This window comes from Eublepharis macularius, chromosome 1 (assembly GCF_028583425.1).
Source record: "Eublepharis macularius isolate TG4126 chromosome 1, MPM_Emac_v1.0, whole genome shotgun sequence".
In the NCBI taxonomy this organism is placed as follows: Eukaryota; Metazoa; Chordata; class Lepidosauria; order Squamata; family Eublepharidae; genus Eublepharis; species Eublepharis macularius.
In genome coordinates, this window is record NC_072790.1 from 65840227 (window position 1) to 65853824 (window position 13598).

The 13598-nt window shown below is 41.3% G+C and overlaps 1 protein-coding gene across 2 annotated transcripts in view; it reads right to left on the bottom strand.

The window, feature by feature from the left end:
* Positions 1 to 13598, bottom strand: part of KHDRBS2 (KH RNA binding domain containing, signal transduction associated 2) — a 551370-nt gene that overhangs the window by 280322 nt on the left and 257450 nt on the right. For both annotated transcript variants that reach the window (XM_055000857.1, XM_055000848.1), the window contains exon 3: positions 12266 to 12382. In XM_055000857.1, the coding sequence (XP_054856832.1) occupies positions 12266 to 12382 (117 nt within the window). The remainder of the gene's footprint in view (positions 1 to 12265; positions 12383 to 13598) is intronic.

The window sequence follows — 13598 nt, forward strand, 5'->3', positions numbered from 1 at the left end:
CTGAGAAAACAGCCTGGTCTGTCGTGATTTACCATGAACTACTGTCTGAACTACTTTTAGTAGGTTCTCTGAAAGTAGTAGTAAAAGTGAGCTATGCTTCCTCTGTGTGCATTTTCAGGACAGTATGTGATGCGGAAAATGCATACATCTCCTTGCATTGGGAGCATATGCATTATCCCAAGAGACATGTAAAAGCGCTCCTGTTACATGTTAATCAAAGAACAAAACAGGCTGATTCACTTAGCTATCTTCTTTTGAAAGTTATGGAAATGTTTAAGTTGCCCCTTTTTTTTCACTATGCATCCGTTCATTTAAATAATTTTAAGTGTAAATGGAGAAAATAACTCCCCAAACCCCACCCTCTTCAGGCTCTACCCCCCCCCCTCAAATCTCCAAGAATTTCCTAACCTGGAGCTGGCAAACCTCATTTGGCCAGCAGAAGGAGACAGGAGGCCTAGAACCTGACTGAGGGAACTGCAAATTTTGTTGCAGGCCCAAGCCAGAGAAATAAAGCATCAAGACCACCACCAGTAGCAGCAGCAGCTGCTGCCGCCACAGCCACTACCACCGCCATTAAACAGCATACAGGGGAAGAAAAAGCTCTGCTTTAAGTTAATATTTTTAACTTTATCTTTTCTTTTTTATTACTGGGCACTATCTGTTAGGATTTGGCTGACTGTACAGAATACCTTTCTGAAGGGCCCTGAAGATTCTACAAAGGTTGCTATATTCATAGCCATTTTGTTGCAGTTGTATCAGTGGTTGTAAAGTTGTTGTGTTTAGATAAATGCTTGCTGTCTTGAAAACTGTACTACTTTGAATGTCTTGAAGCAATTTCATAATTGCTGGACAGGCCACAGGAGTGCTGTTATTTATTTACTTGAATTATCCCCAACTCTCCAATTGGAAAAAAAAAGGAAACAGGTCTGTGTAGCTAGGCTTCTGTTGGGTTACACAAGTACATCACAGTATTACAAAATGTCAAAAATTGTACAAACACTGTATCTGTAGTGACATCGACATCGACATCGACACTTATCCTCTGCTGAGACAATAATCTTGTTAAAATAAAGTCTAGGATCCAACCAGGTTTTCCACTGGTGGAAGTGGGAGGAAGGAATCCCTTTTGACCACCAAAAAAAGCTCTAATAATCATGGGAGCTACATGGACAAAAACCATGCATGGTAGTTTGATGAAATTATATAGACATCAAGTATTCCATCAAACTATTGCTTAGGTCAGATTTAATGCTCAGTCTTGGTTTGGTGCTATTACAATGAACCTTGGACAAGTCTTCAGCCTATTTGCTTACTCCCTTCTACAAGATTATGATTCCTTTGTTTCCTTTCTTTTTGGAAGCAAATCACGCTTTGCAATTATACCAGAACTGGTCATCTATTGATGTACTTGTCCTCCAGTTCGGAACTACAAACCACAATCAAACTATGGTTTGCATTTCTATTTTGAAAGGCAAGTGCAAATAATAAACAATTTGGATGCAACTGCCACCTATGGTCTGTCTCCAAACAGAGAAAGCTTGAGGGAATGGGAGAGTTTACAGTGGTTTAGTATTAGGTTTGACTGAACTTATGTATTCAAGTTGCTGGATAACAAACGAATTCTCTGTTCTATTTCCACTTTTCTCTTATAAATTGATCACTGAGGGAAATCTATTTCAGTGCAACAAAAGTAGTTTTACAAACTCAGTTTTGCAGAGTACAAAACATGACTACAGTCATTGTTACTGCATGGTTTTGAAAAAGTTCAGATCAACACTCCCCAGGAGTATAAAACAGGGATTAAGTGCTGCATCCTACAATTCTATTCTGCTTAATGTGATCCTACAGTGCTCTCCTGTCAAATATTTCTGCAATAGAGAAAGACATCATCTAACAAAGAAATTCTTATCTCCAAAGAGATTCTTTCTCCATCAGAAGAAGACTTAGCACGAGAGAGTACTGCAAAGAAGCCCCCTTTTAAGATCCCCCCTCCCCTCCTCAGTCTTGGTGCTGAGATATGCTTGCCTCTAAGTTTTGAATCTAAGAAGCAAGTCTCTGTTTATCATGAAGACAAAAGGCAAAAAGCTAGCACAGGAAGAAGACCATATTCACAATAAAGTATATCAACAATATGTATACATGTGTCTTCTGACCAAATGGTAACAATCCTGTTTTCTTAAAAATGTAATTGACTGTAAGAAGTCTGCCATCTCTTATTTGCCGTTCTTGTTTATTGACCTTTTCTTTAATCTAAAGGAATAAGACCATTATTTTTTTTTAAACCCTCTATATGCAGCTTCACAGGTAAAGTAAGAATCAGCTGGATAAAGTGTCCTACTAATGTGACTACAATGCCCATTATGGGTAGTGTTATCTGCTCCAGGCAAGTAGAACCTACAGTTTGGCATGTCTATGCAATCTTCAGTGTCATCAAACAAAGATTCTAAAGTTAAACTAAAAGCTGATTAATTTTATGAACACAAGAGGTCATGGCTAATATGATCATCTAAGTTCCGTGTAGAATATATGAAGAAAATAATATTATAATATGTTACTTTTTACTTTTCCTAACGAAATTCTCTGGGGTCTCAAAAATGTGAGATTTTATTGTAGCTGAGTAAAAAGACAAAGCACCTATTGAAATTTTGCCTCCTACTTCCTTAAACCTGGTGATCTACCCAAAGTACTGCCCATCCAGATTCATTAAATGCCACACAAAGGATGTAAAGTGATGTAATTCTTTGAAATCTTATGTGGAAGCTCCGTTATAGATTCTGGAACAGGTGCAAACAGATTTTAAAAGCAAGGCTCAGTAAGATTCAAAGGCCATTTTAGATTAAAATGCAAACATGTCACTTCTGGGTGAAGTGTTTTAAAAGAACATTAAAGAACATTTTCTGTGATTACTTTCTTGTATCTTGTGGTATATCCCTTATTCCACTCAAGCGTTCATTATGCGCTACATTCCATTTCTCCTGAATTGTTAACTAAGAGAATTTTGAAAATTAATTCTAGATTTAGAGTTTATACTGCCTGCTGCTTTGAGTTCCTTCAGCTGTTTTGTATCCCCCTAACCCCCTTTATCAATGTGCACATGCACACCATAGGGCATTGCATTACTCCCACCCACTCTTCTGAGATGATTATACCTATGATTACATCTTTTATGTGATTCTGTGCTGATGTGCATATTCTTTCCAGTACATTGGAGAAAGCTCCAGGAAAAAAGAATCCTGATACAATTGATCAAACAATGGCCATTTTCATGTCTTTACATAGCGCAAAACTCACAGAACAAGGGCGTCTTCATGGCGCAATTTCTGATGTCATCACACCACGATTCCGGAATCGTGGCACGATGCCGTCAGAAATTGTGCCATGAAGATGCCCTCGTTCTGTGAGTTTTGCGCTATGTGAATATGTGTGAAAATGGCCAATAGCTTTTTATGGTGTTTGATCAATATAAGCAAGTTTACCACATAACTGAAACACTGCATAAAAAGAATTGTGATGAAAACAGACTTTTTTTGCTTTGTTTCATTAATGTTTGTATGTGTTTAATTACTGCAGGAGTGGGAAAGTCATGCGGGGATTGAAAGCTGCAGCAAACGGCACATGTCTATCTACAATTAGCAGGGAAAATGGAACAATGGATGTTTAATGATCCCAAAATGTTTTCACTTTGGAAAAAAAATTAGGAACTCAATATTTTGAAACTCAGAGCAAAATTCACATGAGGAGATAAAGGAAATTCTGAAAACAATCTTGGTACAAAGGCCCATTTAGTTGCATATAACAATAGTTGTTATATGCATAGTTGTTAGTTGCATATAACATCATCATTGACTTGACCAGGACTACAGGTGCTCCTGAGAAAAAGCCACGTGAGGTCTAAAACACAGGACATAGGGACTGCTCCCCTTACCATCCCTATAGTGCATGTCTTTCACAATGCCCTACCAGTACAGCTATTCCAGTAAGAAAACAGTATACAGTATACAGTATACAGTATAGCAGACTATAACCATCAGGAATGCCTACTATATGCGGGCCACAACAACCTCATTTAGTGGAGTTTATGAAAACAATTCTTTATTTGCATGCATAAGCATGAATTTAATGACACATAATTAGTAACCAAAGTTGCATCTTGGAAGCAGTAGCTGCAAATATAATTACTAGTGATTGCTAACTTGGTACATCACACATGAAGTTCCTGAGAATTAATGCCTATATATAATTCCACTTGTAATCAAATTTCACTTGTCTGTAAGATTTTAATTGCTCTCTTTCATCACTTTCTGCCCGGCCAATTGAAATTGTTTTACAAAATGATAAGAAAGGAAGGTAGGCAGACAAGGAAAAGAGAGAATTATGAGTTGATCAATTTTGCCTGACTGTGTTTAATCTTTTCACTGTAACTCCTGAAGAAGAGACTTATTATTATATGTTTGAGCTGCCAGCCCTGTACAGGAATGACAAGCTTTAAAGGCATCATATGAGACAGCAGGGTAATCAGCGTTCTCAAGATGGAGAGTCTGTTATTTCCACCTGTCATAAGATCTCAGTGGAAATTGGCTGTTATCTTAAGATGGGCACATTTCCTCCAGTATTATTACATTAAGCAAACAACTTATATAGCTGATTTTTTAAAAATATAATTTAGAAACTAAAAGTTTTGAAGTTCAGTGGTTTCAAAAAAGGTCAACATTTTCTATATAGTTACACATTTCCAGACCAGCCAGAAGGGGGAAAAATTCTTTCCATCCAGGAAGTACCACACACTTCTGGAGGCAGGGAGAACTGTTGTTGGGAAACATCTTGCCAGCTACACTGTTGCCATGCTTATTTCATTCCTATCTGTAGGACAAACCTGTCTAGCAGAGCCCCTTTAAGTTCATTGGCTGTATTGGTTCAGGCTTCTAAGTTTCTACAGGCCCAGTTCTAGCTTAACTTCCTGGGAGCAGAAAGTCTGGCTCAGCTAATTAACTGTACCTGCAAGCTGTTGCCGAGACCGGGGGGGGGGGGGGGGGCTGGAGAAACAAGGGAGTCTTATATCTGCAGTACTCCTCTCAGCTCCCGCCTAGCAACGCTGATTGATGGCACCTCTGATTGGCTAGGAATCTGAGAGGGGGATGTTGGCTCCTCTCAGCCCTCAGATTGCTCCAGGCTACTTTTCCATCAGCATGAGGGAGATTTTTGCTCTATGCCAGGCCTGACGGCCAGACCTGCCTGGTATAGTTTAAGGAGTATGTTAGTGAGTATAAGCCTCAAGTTTTCCTCACAGAAATGCTAAGTTAGCCAGCTTTATGTTTTAGTTAGTCAGCTATTGTTACAATAGACAAGCTTTTATTGTTTTAAATGCCCTTTGCTTGTGCCTTAGTAGAGTGGTTCCTGCTACTTGCACACATTCTTCTGAAGTAATAAACACCTTTTATGTAAGCCTTGTGTCTGTGAGTGTCTGACCAAGTGTGTGCAGAGTCCCCCAGGTTGGAAAAGAACCCAGAGACCGGTGAGTCTCAACAGGAGGGGTAAGGGCTATTCTTCCAGGAGGCCTGCTAGGGGTTTGAGTGGCTGTAAGCAGCACTTGAAACGGCAGGCGGGAGGTAGCCCCTTTGACCCCTATCCCTGGATAAAACCCAGAAGTGACATCACACTACTTTGGGATTCCTAGAGAGGACTGATATCACTTTTGGGTTTTTCCTAGAAGTAATGTCAGTCCTCTCTAGGAATTGTAGGAAATCCTATGATTTTACCATATAGCTTGGGGCCATTCTTAGAGAGGAATGACGTCACATCCAGGGAAAGCCTGGAAATGTTATGTTGTTGCGGATGGTGATTTAAAAAAAAATTCTCCTACCAACTGCTGGAGTGCCAGCTGGCACATGTTAACCCTAGGTGACAGTCCATGGCTCAGTGCCTGTGTTTTCAAATGAGCCAGCCACTGTATCCAGAGTGACTCACCCCAGATTGGAATATACTTTCTTTTTTTGTTTATTGGTTATTTAAGTTGTGTTTTTTTCTTTATTTTGTAAGCCATTTTGAATCCTTTCAGGGAGAAAAATGGGATATTAATATTTCAATAAATACCTAAAACTATGCCTCTAATATCTATGCTGCTATCTATAGAGTGAGCTCTTGACTGGATGGGAATTTGGTAGTGAGAGAGTGTTCTTGAGATGGGTAACTGAAGTTCTGAGATGAAGGCTCTCTTCTTGCTTTGATGCATCTCTCAGTAATTTAAATTAGTCCTATACACAAGAACTTCCTATGAGGATATGTCCACTGGCCATACTTTAGCCAATACACTACATTGGTTGTCAGGCAGGAATGATGTTACTGCCAAATAGTTACATCTACTCCACAGATGCCAGCTGAGGTGTGGCACTCCTTTGTTGCAGCTAGGCTTGCCAATCTCCAGGTGGGGCCTGAAGATCTCCCAGAATTATGACTGATCTCCTAATGACAGGCATCAGTTCCTCTGGAGAAAATGGTTGCTTTGGAAGGTGGACCCTAGCTGCATTCTGAGATCAAAGAAGTTTTATATTTGGAGGGGGAAAACCTTGCCCAAAACAAGATCCTCTTGATTCATTTTAATCACAAAATGTTTAACAAGTATGTTTTTGTTTAAATACAATAGCAACACAAGACCAATACAGCATCAAACAGACTGAAAACGCTCCAGAAAATGGCAACTTAATGATCCACTTCTATCTTAAACTGATAATTTGCTTGTTATTCTACTGTTTTAACTGCTGAGATGAATGACAGAGGTGACAGAGAGACAAAAGTAAATGTGGATTGTGGAATACAGTGTCAGAAATAACTGAGTGGAACTGATAAACATGCCATGCCTGAGAAAAATAACAATACAGGAGACTGATTTGAATCAATAAACAAAAACAGGCACTGGTTTAGATTTAAAGCAGTACTGCATTACAGAGCAATCCTAAGCAAGGTGACTCAGAATCTTACTCAGGTCTGTCAATGAACTTACTCCCAGGAAAGTGTTGTTGGGACTGAACAATTAGTTTCCAATACAGTCAGCAAAAGATGCAATGATATAACCAAGAAAAAAAAATCAAAGAAAAATATTTGCCAACCAGATGACACTTGCAATGCAATTGCAATTCCTTGAAAGAATAAATGTCTTCAGCTTAAAGCAGGAGGCCTGCAAGGATGACACGGATCACACCTTATGAGGAAGGAGTTTCACAATTAATAATGTCCTCCCTGAGTTTCCACCAGCCCGGACTGGATGAGGTTGCACTACCCTTGAAGGAACAGGTCCACAGTTTGGGGATACTCAGGCCTACTGTTGGATAAGAAGGTGGCAGCTGTGCCCAGGGGTGCTTTTAACTAGCTTCAACTGGTTATACAGCTGTGGCCTTTCCTGGGTGTGGCGGCGGGGGGGGGGGAATCTGGCTATTGTGGTTCATGCCCTGGTTATGTCCAATTCAATTACTCCAATGAGCTCTACGTAGCGCTGCCCTTGCAAAGTGTTTGGACGCCAGAGTTATATGGTCTCAGAGACCATATAACTCAAATCTTGGCCCATCCATACTGGCTTCCAGTTTGTTTTAGGAACAATTCAAGGTGCTGGTGCTGACTTTTAAAGCCCTATATGTTTTGGGACCAATGTACCTGCAGAACTTCATGCTCTCTTATGAACCTACCTAGCCACTACAGCCATCTCCCAAGGCTCTGCTTCAGGTTCCCCTACCTTCTGAGATCAGGCAGGTGACTAGGGGAGGGCCTTCTCAGCTGCAAAATGATGGGAATCTCTCCTCTGGGAAATTTTCTGGCCCCCTTTTGTTGCTGTCGTCTGCCAGTGGGAGTAGACTTTGTTTTACTTGGCATTGGTGATTCCCTCCTCATGCCCCAATATTTTAACTGTATTTTATATTTTGTGTTTATTTTAAGCTCTGGATTTAAATTGTTTTAACGATGTACTTGTATGTTGGTTTTAATAGATTTTAAGATGAGATTTTAAGTATGTTTTAATTTGCTGGCTGTCTTGATGGCATAAGGACAAAAATGCAAGGCAAAAAATCTTGTAAAATAGAGAGAGAGAGAGAGAGAGAGAGATGATAAAAGGATTTTCATGAGGAATGTCTCACTTGGTTACCCCGAAAACCCAAACAGGTTGATATGGGTAGAGACACCCCATCTGGTACCTTGCCCCAAAGCAATTTACTGCTTTAAAGGTAAAAAACAATACCTTTAATTAAACCCAGAAACTAGGATTGCCTGGTCCCTTGACTCCCCTAGTGGGAGACTGGGAGCCCAGCATCTACCTTGCTGTGCCCCTGGGTCCTGGTTTTGCACATGTGTGCAACACACATGCACTCACGGCTTGTGCAATGATGTCTCTTCTGTGAAGAGATGTCATCACACAGGATCAAAAGGCTGAATCAGCCCACTGCAGGGCACGATTTGGTCAGAAAGTGGTCCACTGCAGGGCGTGCTTCAGCCCAAATCAGGCTGCTGTGGGCATGGGAGTGTGCCGCACCATCCAGGACACACCACTCCACCTGGGAGGAGTGTGCCCCTACCAGCCAAGTTAGTGAGCAGGGGGAAAGGATGGGAGCAGGGGATCCTCTGCCTTGGGCAGGGGAATGGCACCCCTACCAGAAACAAACTGCAAGTCAAAGAAGCTGGAAAAAGTCTGGCTTTCTGTTTTCATCATGATGTACCCCAGTCAAGACATGAGCTGCCGCATTTTGTATTAACCAGCTGAAACTTCCAGCTGTAAGCTAAATTTGTGCTTGTCTAATGGGAATTTTCTGCAGTTCTGAATTGTTAGTCAGATGCAGAAAGAAGATAAAGGGAATCAAATGTCTTAATTCAACAACCACATAGCTACACACCATTTCTCCCATTTTTCCCTCTGCTGTTGTAAATGCTGAAAATGTACTGACTTTCATTTGAGGGTTCGTGCTGATCTTGACCTCAGAATGGTTGAGTTCTGCTTCTGAAAACCACCTCTTAGAATTAACCCAAGGGAAAAAATGACATGGTAAAAAAGGTTGCTCCTTGCCTTCTTGTCTGTCATATACTCATTCTTTGATATGATCAAATAATGAGGCCTTGCTCCAGATTTCATTACCACACGAGTCCTCTTATGTCAAGTTGGAACATAACTACAACAATGTGAGCAAAAGTAATGAGGGTGGGGATGGAAAGGTGGTCGCCCTAGGCTTGTGCATGGGAATTTGTTTAGTTCCTTTTGTTTAATTCCTAAAGGGACCATTTCATTATTGTGTTGTTTCATATGGTTTTGTTTCATTATTGTTTCTTTTGTTACTGTTGTTTCATTTTCATAATTCTATTCATTATTATTTCCCATTGATTTCAATGCCAGATCCCTCACCCCATTTTCTCAGGCCTGTGCCTTCATGGGTTTCTATCCACATTAAAAAAAAGACTCAGAGGGACTGTAGTATTTCCCAAGGACACCCGCACTGCCAAATTTCAGACAGATAGAATAACATTACGCACCCCCCCCCCCCGCAGTCTTTTGAGGCAATGAAAGGCACCCATGTTTAACATTAAAGGCTGTGAGAGAATTGATAGGAAAGATTACAAACTGTAATGCAAACATAACTGCAGCCACATAGCTTGAAGAAAAGTAGCACAGTGAAGAGGCTGACTGACAAGGTGACACAAGGAGGGTAAAGCTTGTGGGTGGGCAGGCAGCAGGAGAACCTTGAGGGAGATTTGCTTGGTAGGAGGATAAGGTATGAAAAGCAACAGGGAAGCACAGACTACAAGGGAACGTTTGGCACAGCAGAGCAGGCTCAGAGAGGGGAAAAGAAGACCAAGTCCCACTGTGTATGCTTCAGGATGGGAATTTCACAATTGCATTTAATCCTTGCAGTCACTCAAGAAAGCCAAGAGCCTCCCTCGCCCAAGGAACACTGCACTCTGTATGCTCTTATTAGGAAAATGCTGCCCTTGAAAAACTGGAACCAACAGAGACGGAGACTGCACTAATGAAAGAAACCAGAACAAAACTAAAGAAAATAATAGTCCCCTTCCATCATTATTGGCTGTTTAGACAGGGCACTTGTTTCATTTTCATAAATTATGATAACTGTGAAACACTCCATTTTTGTTGTTATTGAAGTAATAACGAAACACCCTGAAAGAAAGAAATGCAGTAGTAGCCAAACTCCATTGTGGGCAGAGTTCCATATCATGCCGTTCTGTCTTTGCTCCTCCTACCCTTGAAAGGGTTATCGACGGGGGAATTTTCTACTCCAAGCAAGCTCATTACCTGCCATGAAGCAAAACTGAAAGCAAAAATTTGGTACCTCAGGTCTATATCTACACAGACTTATTTCATGTAGCACTTTTGTTCTCCAGCTCTTCTGAGATTTTCTGGAGCTAATCAGAAGCATCATCACGGTCAGCTGAACAAACAACATCACACGTTCTCCCTGGCAGAAAGACCTACTGACCTGTGGGCACTGCTCTTTCTTGCCCTCTGAGGCATCTGGGCACCATCAGCCGTCTGAGTCTTCACCTGGCAACATGCCACTCTCCCAGATTTCCCAACCCTTGGAGGGATTTTCTCTCTCTTTCAGTACTGCTGCCACCAACAGGTCTTTGAAGGAATTATCCACTGAGAGGACCAGTGCTTCCAGCTTGCATTCCCTGTGCTGCTGTTCTAAAGCCCCCACCTCATGCCTGTGTCTCCTGCTACCAAACATCTGGTACCACAGGGATAGCTTACTGCACTTGTGCAACACTGAGGGATTACCAATTTGCAGCTGATCAACCCCCTTCTTCTGGCACCCATTTCAAATAGTGTGTTCAAATGGTGGGACATCTACATGGCACAGAGAACAACTAACAGCATTCAAAATTATAAAGATTTTAAAAAGATATCTACACATAGGGGCCGAATCCACACTACCGTTGTTCTCGCGGCAGTTTTTCACTTCCGCAGCGCCATTCCTTCATCTGTTCACACGCATCGTCTCTGAAGCCGTCATTAATTCGGCATGGCGTCGCCACAGCCCATTGCACTTTCGCCGCGGATTATCTTTTGATGAATAACTGCCCTCTGTTGAATTCCGAGCCTCTCTTGACCCGCCTCCCAATTAAGGAGTAATTCTCCGCCTTTGTCCCCACCCCTTTTTTTAAAAAATAAAAGAGTACCGTGTCGATATGGCGACATCTCATCATATTAATCTCATTTTAAAAAAAGCGGGCAGACCTCAAATATCAGAGGAACAATTTCATATGTTAATTCAATTTATATATTGGGGGGGGCATCCACATGATACTGAAATCATGGCTCATGTTACGCCCCAACACGGACTGTGCCAACGAGTTAGGCGCAGATGTCAATTTTCCAAAGACAAAATGAAGTTCTGCTGTGGGATGCTGCTGTAGGTGATCGTGACCGCTCACCCATTCCCGGATGATTTCAACCAGCATGCAGGCTGTGATGTTCCGAATGCTCATCGTAAGTGTCTCGGGTGATTTTTTAAAATATATTATATTAACGGCGTCGTTGTTCCATTGAACCAGGATGCTTACTCGTCGATATAGCGTCAATTTGTCCTTTTAAAAAAAAAAAACCGCGGGGCCGTTTGGGTTTTTCCCGCCCCTTTTTGAAAGGGGATGTGATCAACGGATTGCGCAGGAGAAGCGCTATTCAAAGGGTGATGTGGACAAACAAGCGAAGAACGCGCAATAACAGATGGAGCAATCATTGCACAAGAAAAGCGGGAGCTAAGGTAGTGTGGAATCGGCCATACTCTCAGCACAGCAACAGACCAAGCAAGGAATTTAAAATGCAGGTGTAAACTCACAATTCTTCTGTCCCTCACTCTCAGGCCCTTGTGGTGGTTTAAACTATCATCAAGTTGCAACTGACTTATACTGGCCCCATAGGGTTTCATGGCAAAAATGTATGAGATGGCATATGAGATGTTATTCAGGTATACTGTTTCCCAGAACAAACAAAGCTGGCTAACCAGCCTAAATATGATACGAGGCTGAAGTAAAAAGGATTAATATATCTTTAGCTTATTGCACAAAAGTCACAAGATAACTTTTTCAATATGAAACATGGTAATATACATTGGGTGTAGTCGTTACATAGATGACAGAATTACTATAGTTAAATTACTAAAAACTTCAGAAAAGATACATTTCCTCCAGTAACCAAATTTACTCACTTGAGGGAAAACATACTGAAATAATTTCATTTATACTGAACTTTATGGAAAATCAGATTTGGATACAGTACCTTTGCTTTGTCTCTCATAGATCCTTTCCCCAGGATAGACATTTTGGCCCCTGTCTCTTCTTGTAACCTTTTCAAGGAATTTCCTCTTGGACCAAGCAATTTGCCCACAAAATTGAACTAGAAAAATAAACAGAATAATTAAGATAGCAATTAAAAGATATTTTCTGGGAAAACAGCAAATGATATCTTTAAAATATCTTAGAAAAAACCCTTGGAAATGGTTTGTCACGCAAATAAAGAACATTGGATCCAATGAACCAGGGATGGAAGGAGTTCACAAAATGGCTGTACTAGCTTCCTGACACCTGAAAAACCACTCCTGAGAGTTGGGAAATCTTTAGAAGATGGTGTAGGTTGGATGGAAAGACGGCTGCTACAAGGAGCGTCTGCAGAAATGACCTTGATTATTGTTCTGTTGGTGGAGTAGTTTGTGCAAGTTAAAAAGGGTTGGGGTGAATTCTGCTGATTTCCCCTTCATTGGCAGCTCACTGTGGGGTGGCTTATTTCTACTTTCACTTGTCTTCTTCTTTCAAAATAACAGCAGTAGCCTTTAAGGCGACACCCCTGTCACCAAGGATTGCCATACCCTAGGTGGGGTCTGGAGCTCTCCCAGAATTAAAACTGATCTGCAGATTATCGAGATCAGTTTATCCAGGGCTTTTTTTCTGGAAAAAGAGGTGGTGGAACTCAGTGGGTTGCCCTTGGAGAAAATGGTCACATGGCTGGTGGCCCCGCCCCCTGATCTCCAGACAGAGGGGAGTTTAGATTGCCCTCCGTGCCACCGAGTGGCGCAGAGGGCAATCTAAACTCCCCTCTGTCTGGAGAACAGGAGGCAGGGCCACCAGCCATGTGACCATTTTCAAGAGGTTCCGGAACTCCGTTCCACTGCATTCCTGCTAAAAAAAAGCCCTGAGTTTATCTGGAGAAAATGGCTACTTTAGAGGGTTTAGTCTGGCATTAGACTCCTCTAAGGTCCCTCCTCTCTTGAAACACCATTTTCTCCAGGTTCTGCTTCCAAAATCTCAAGGAATTTTCCAAGCATAAGTTGTCAGTCCTACTAAGATGCATCATCGTTCTCTCCCTCTCCTTATGCACTCCAGACCTCCAACATCTGTTTTATCTGGGCTCTACCATAGCCTGCTAATTCGTATCAAACCTATAGGTATATACTCATTGTCTGCAAAGACCAGAGGTTGAAGTATACATTTATATTTAGAATCAGATACTTAAGAAACTTCCTACTAATTACCCAGAACATTCTTTCTAGAGGGATTGCTTTTGCATAGCTGAGTAGTGAACTGCATAAAATATGTAGATAGGGAATTTTAAACAT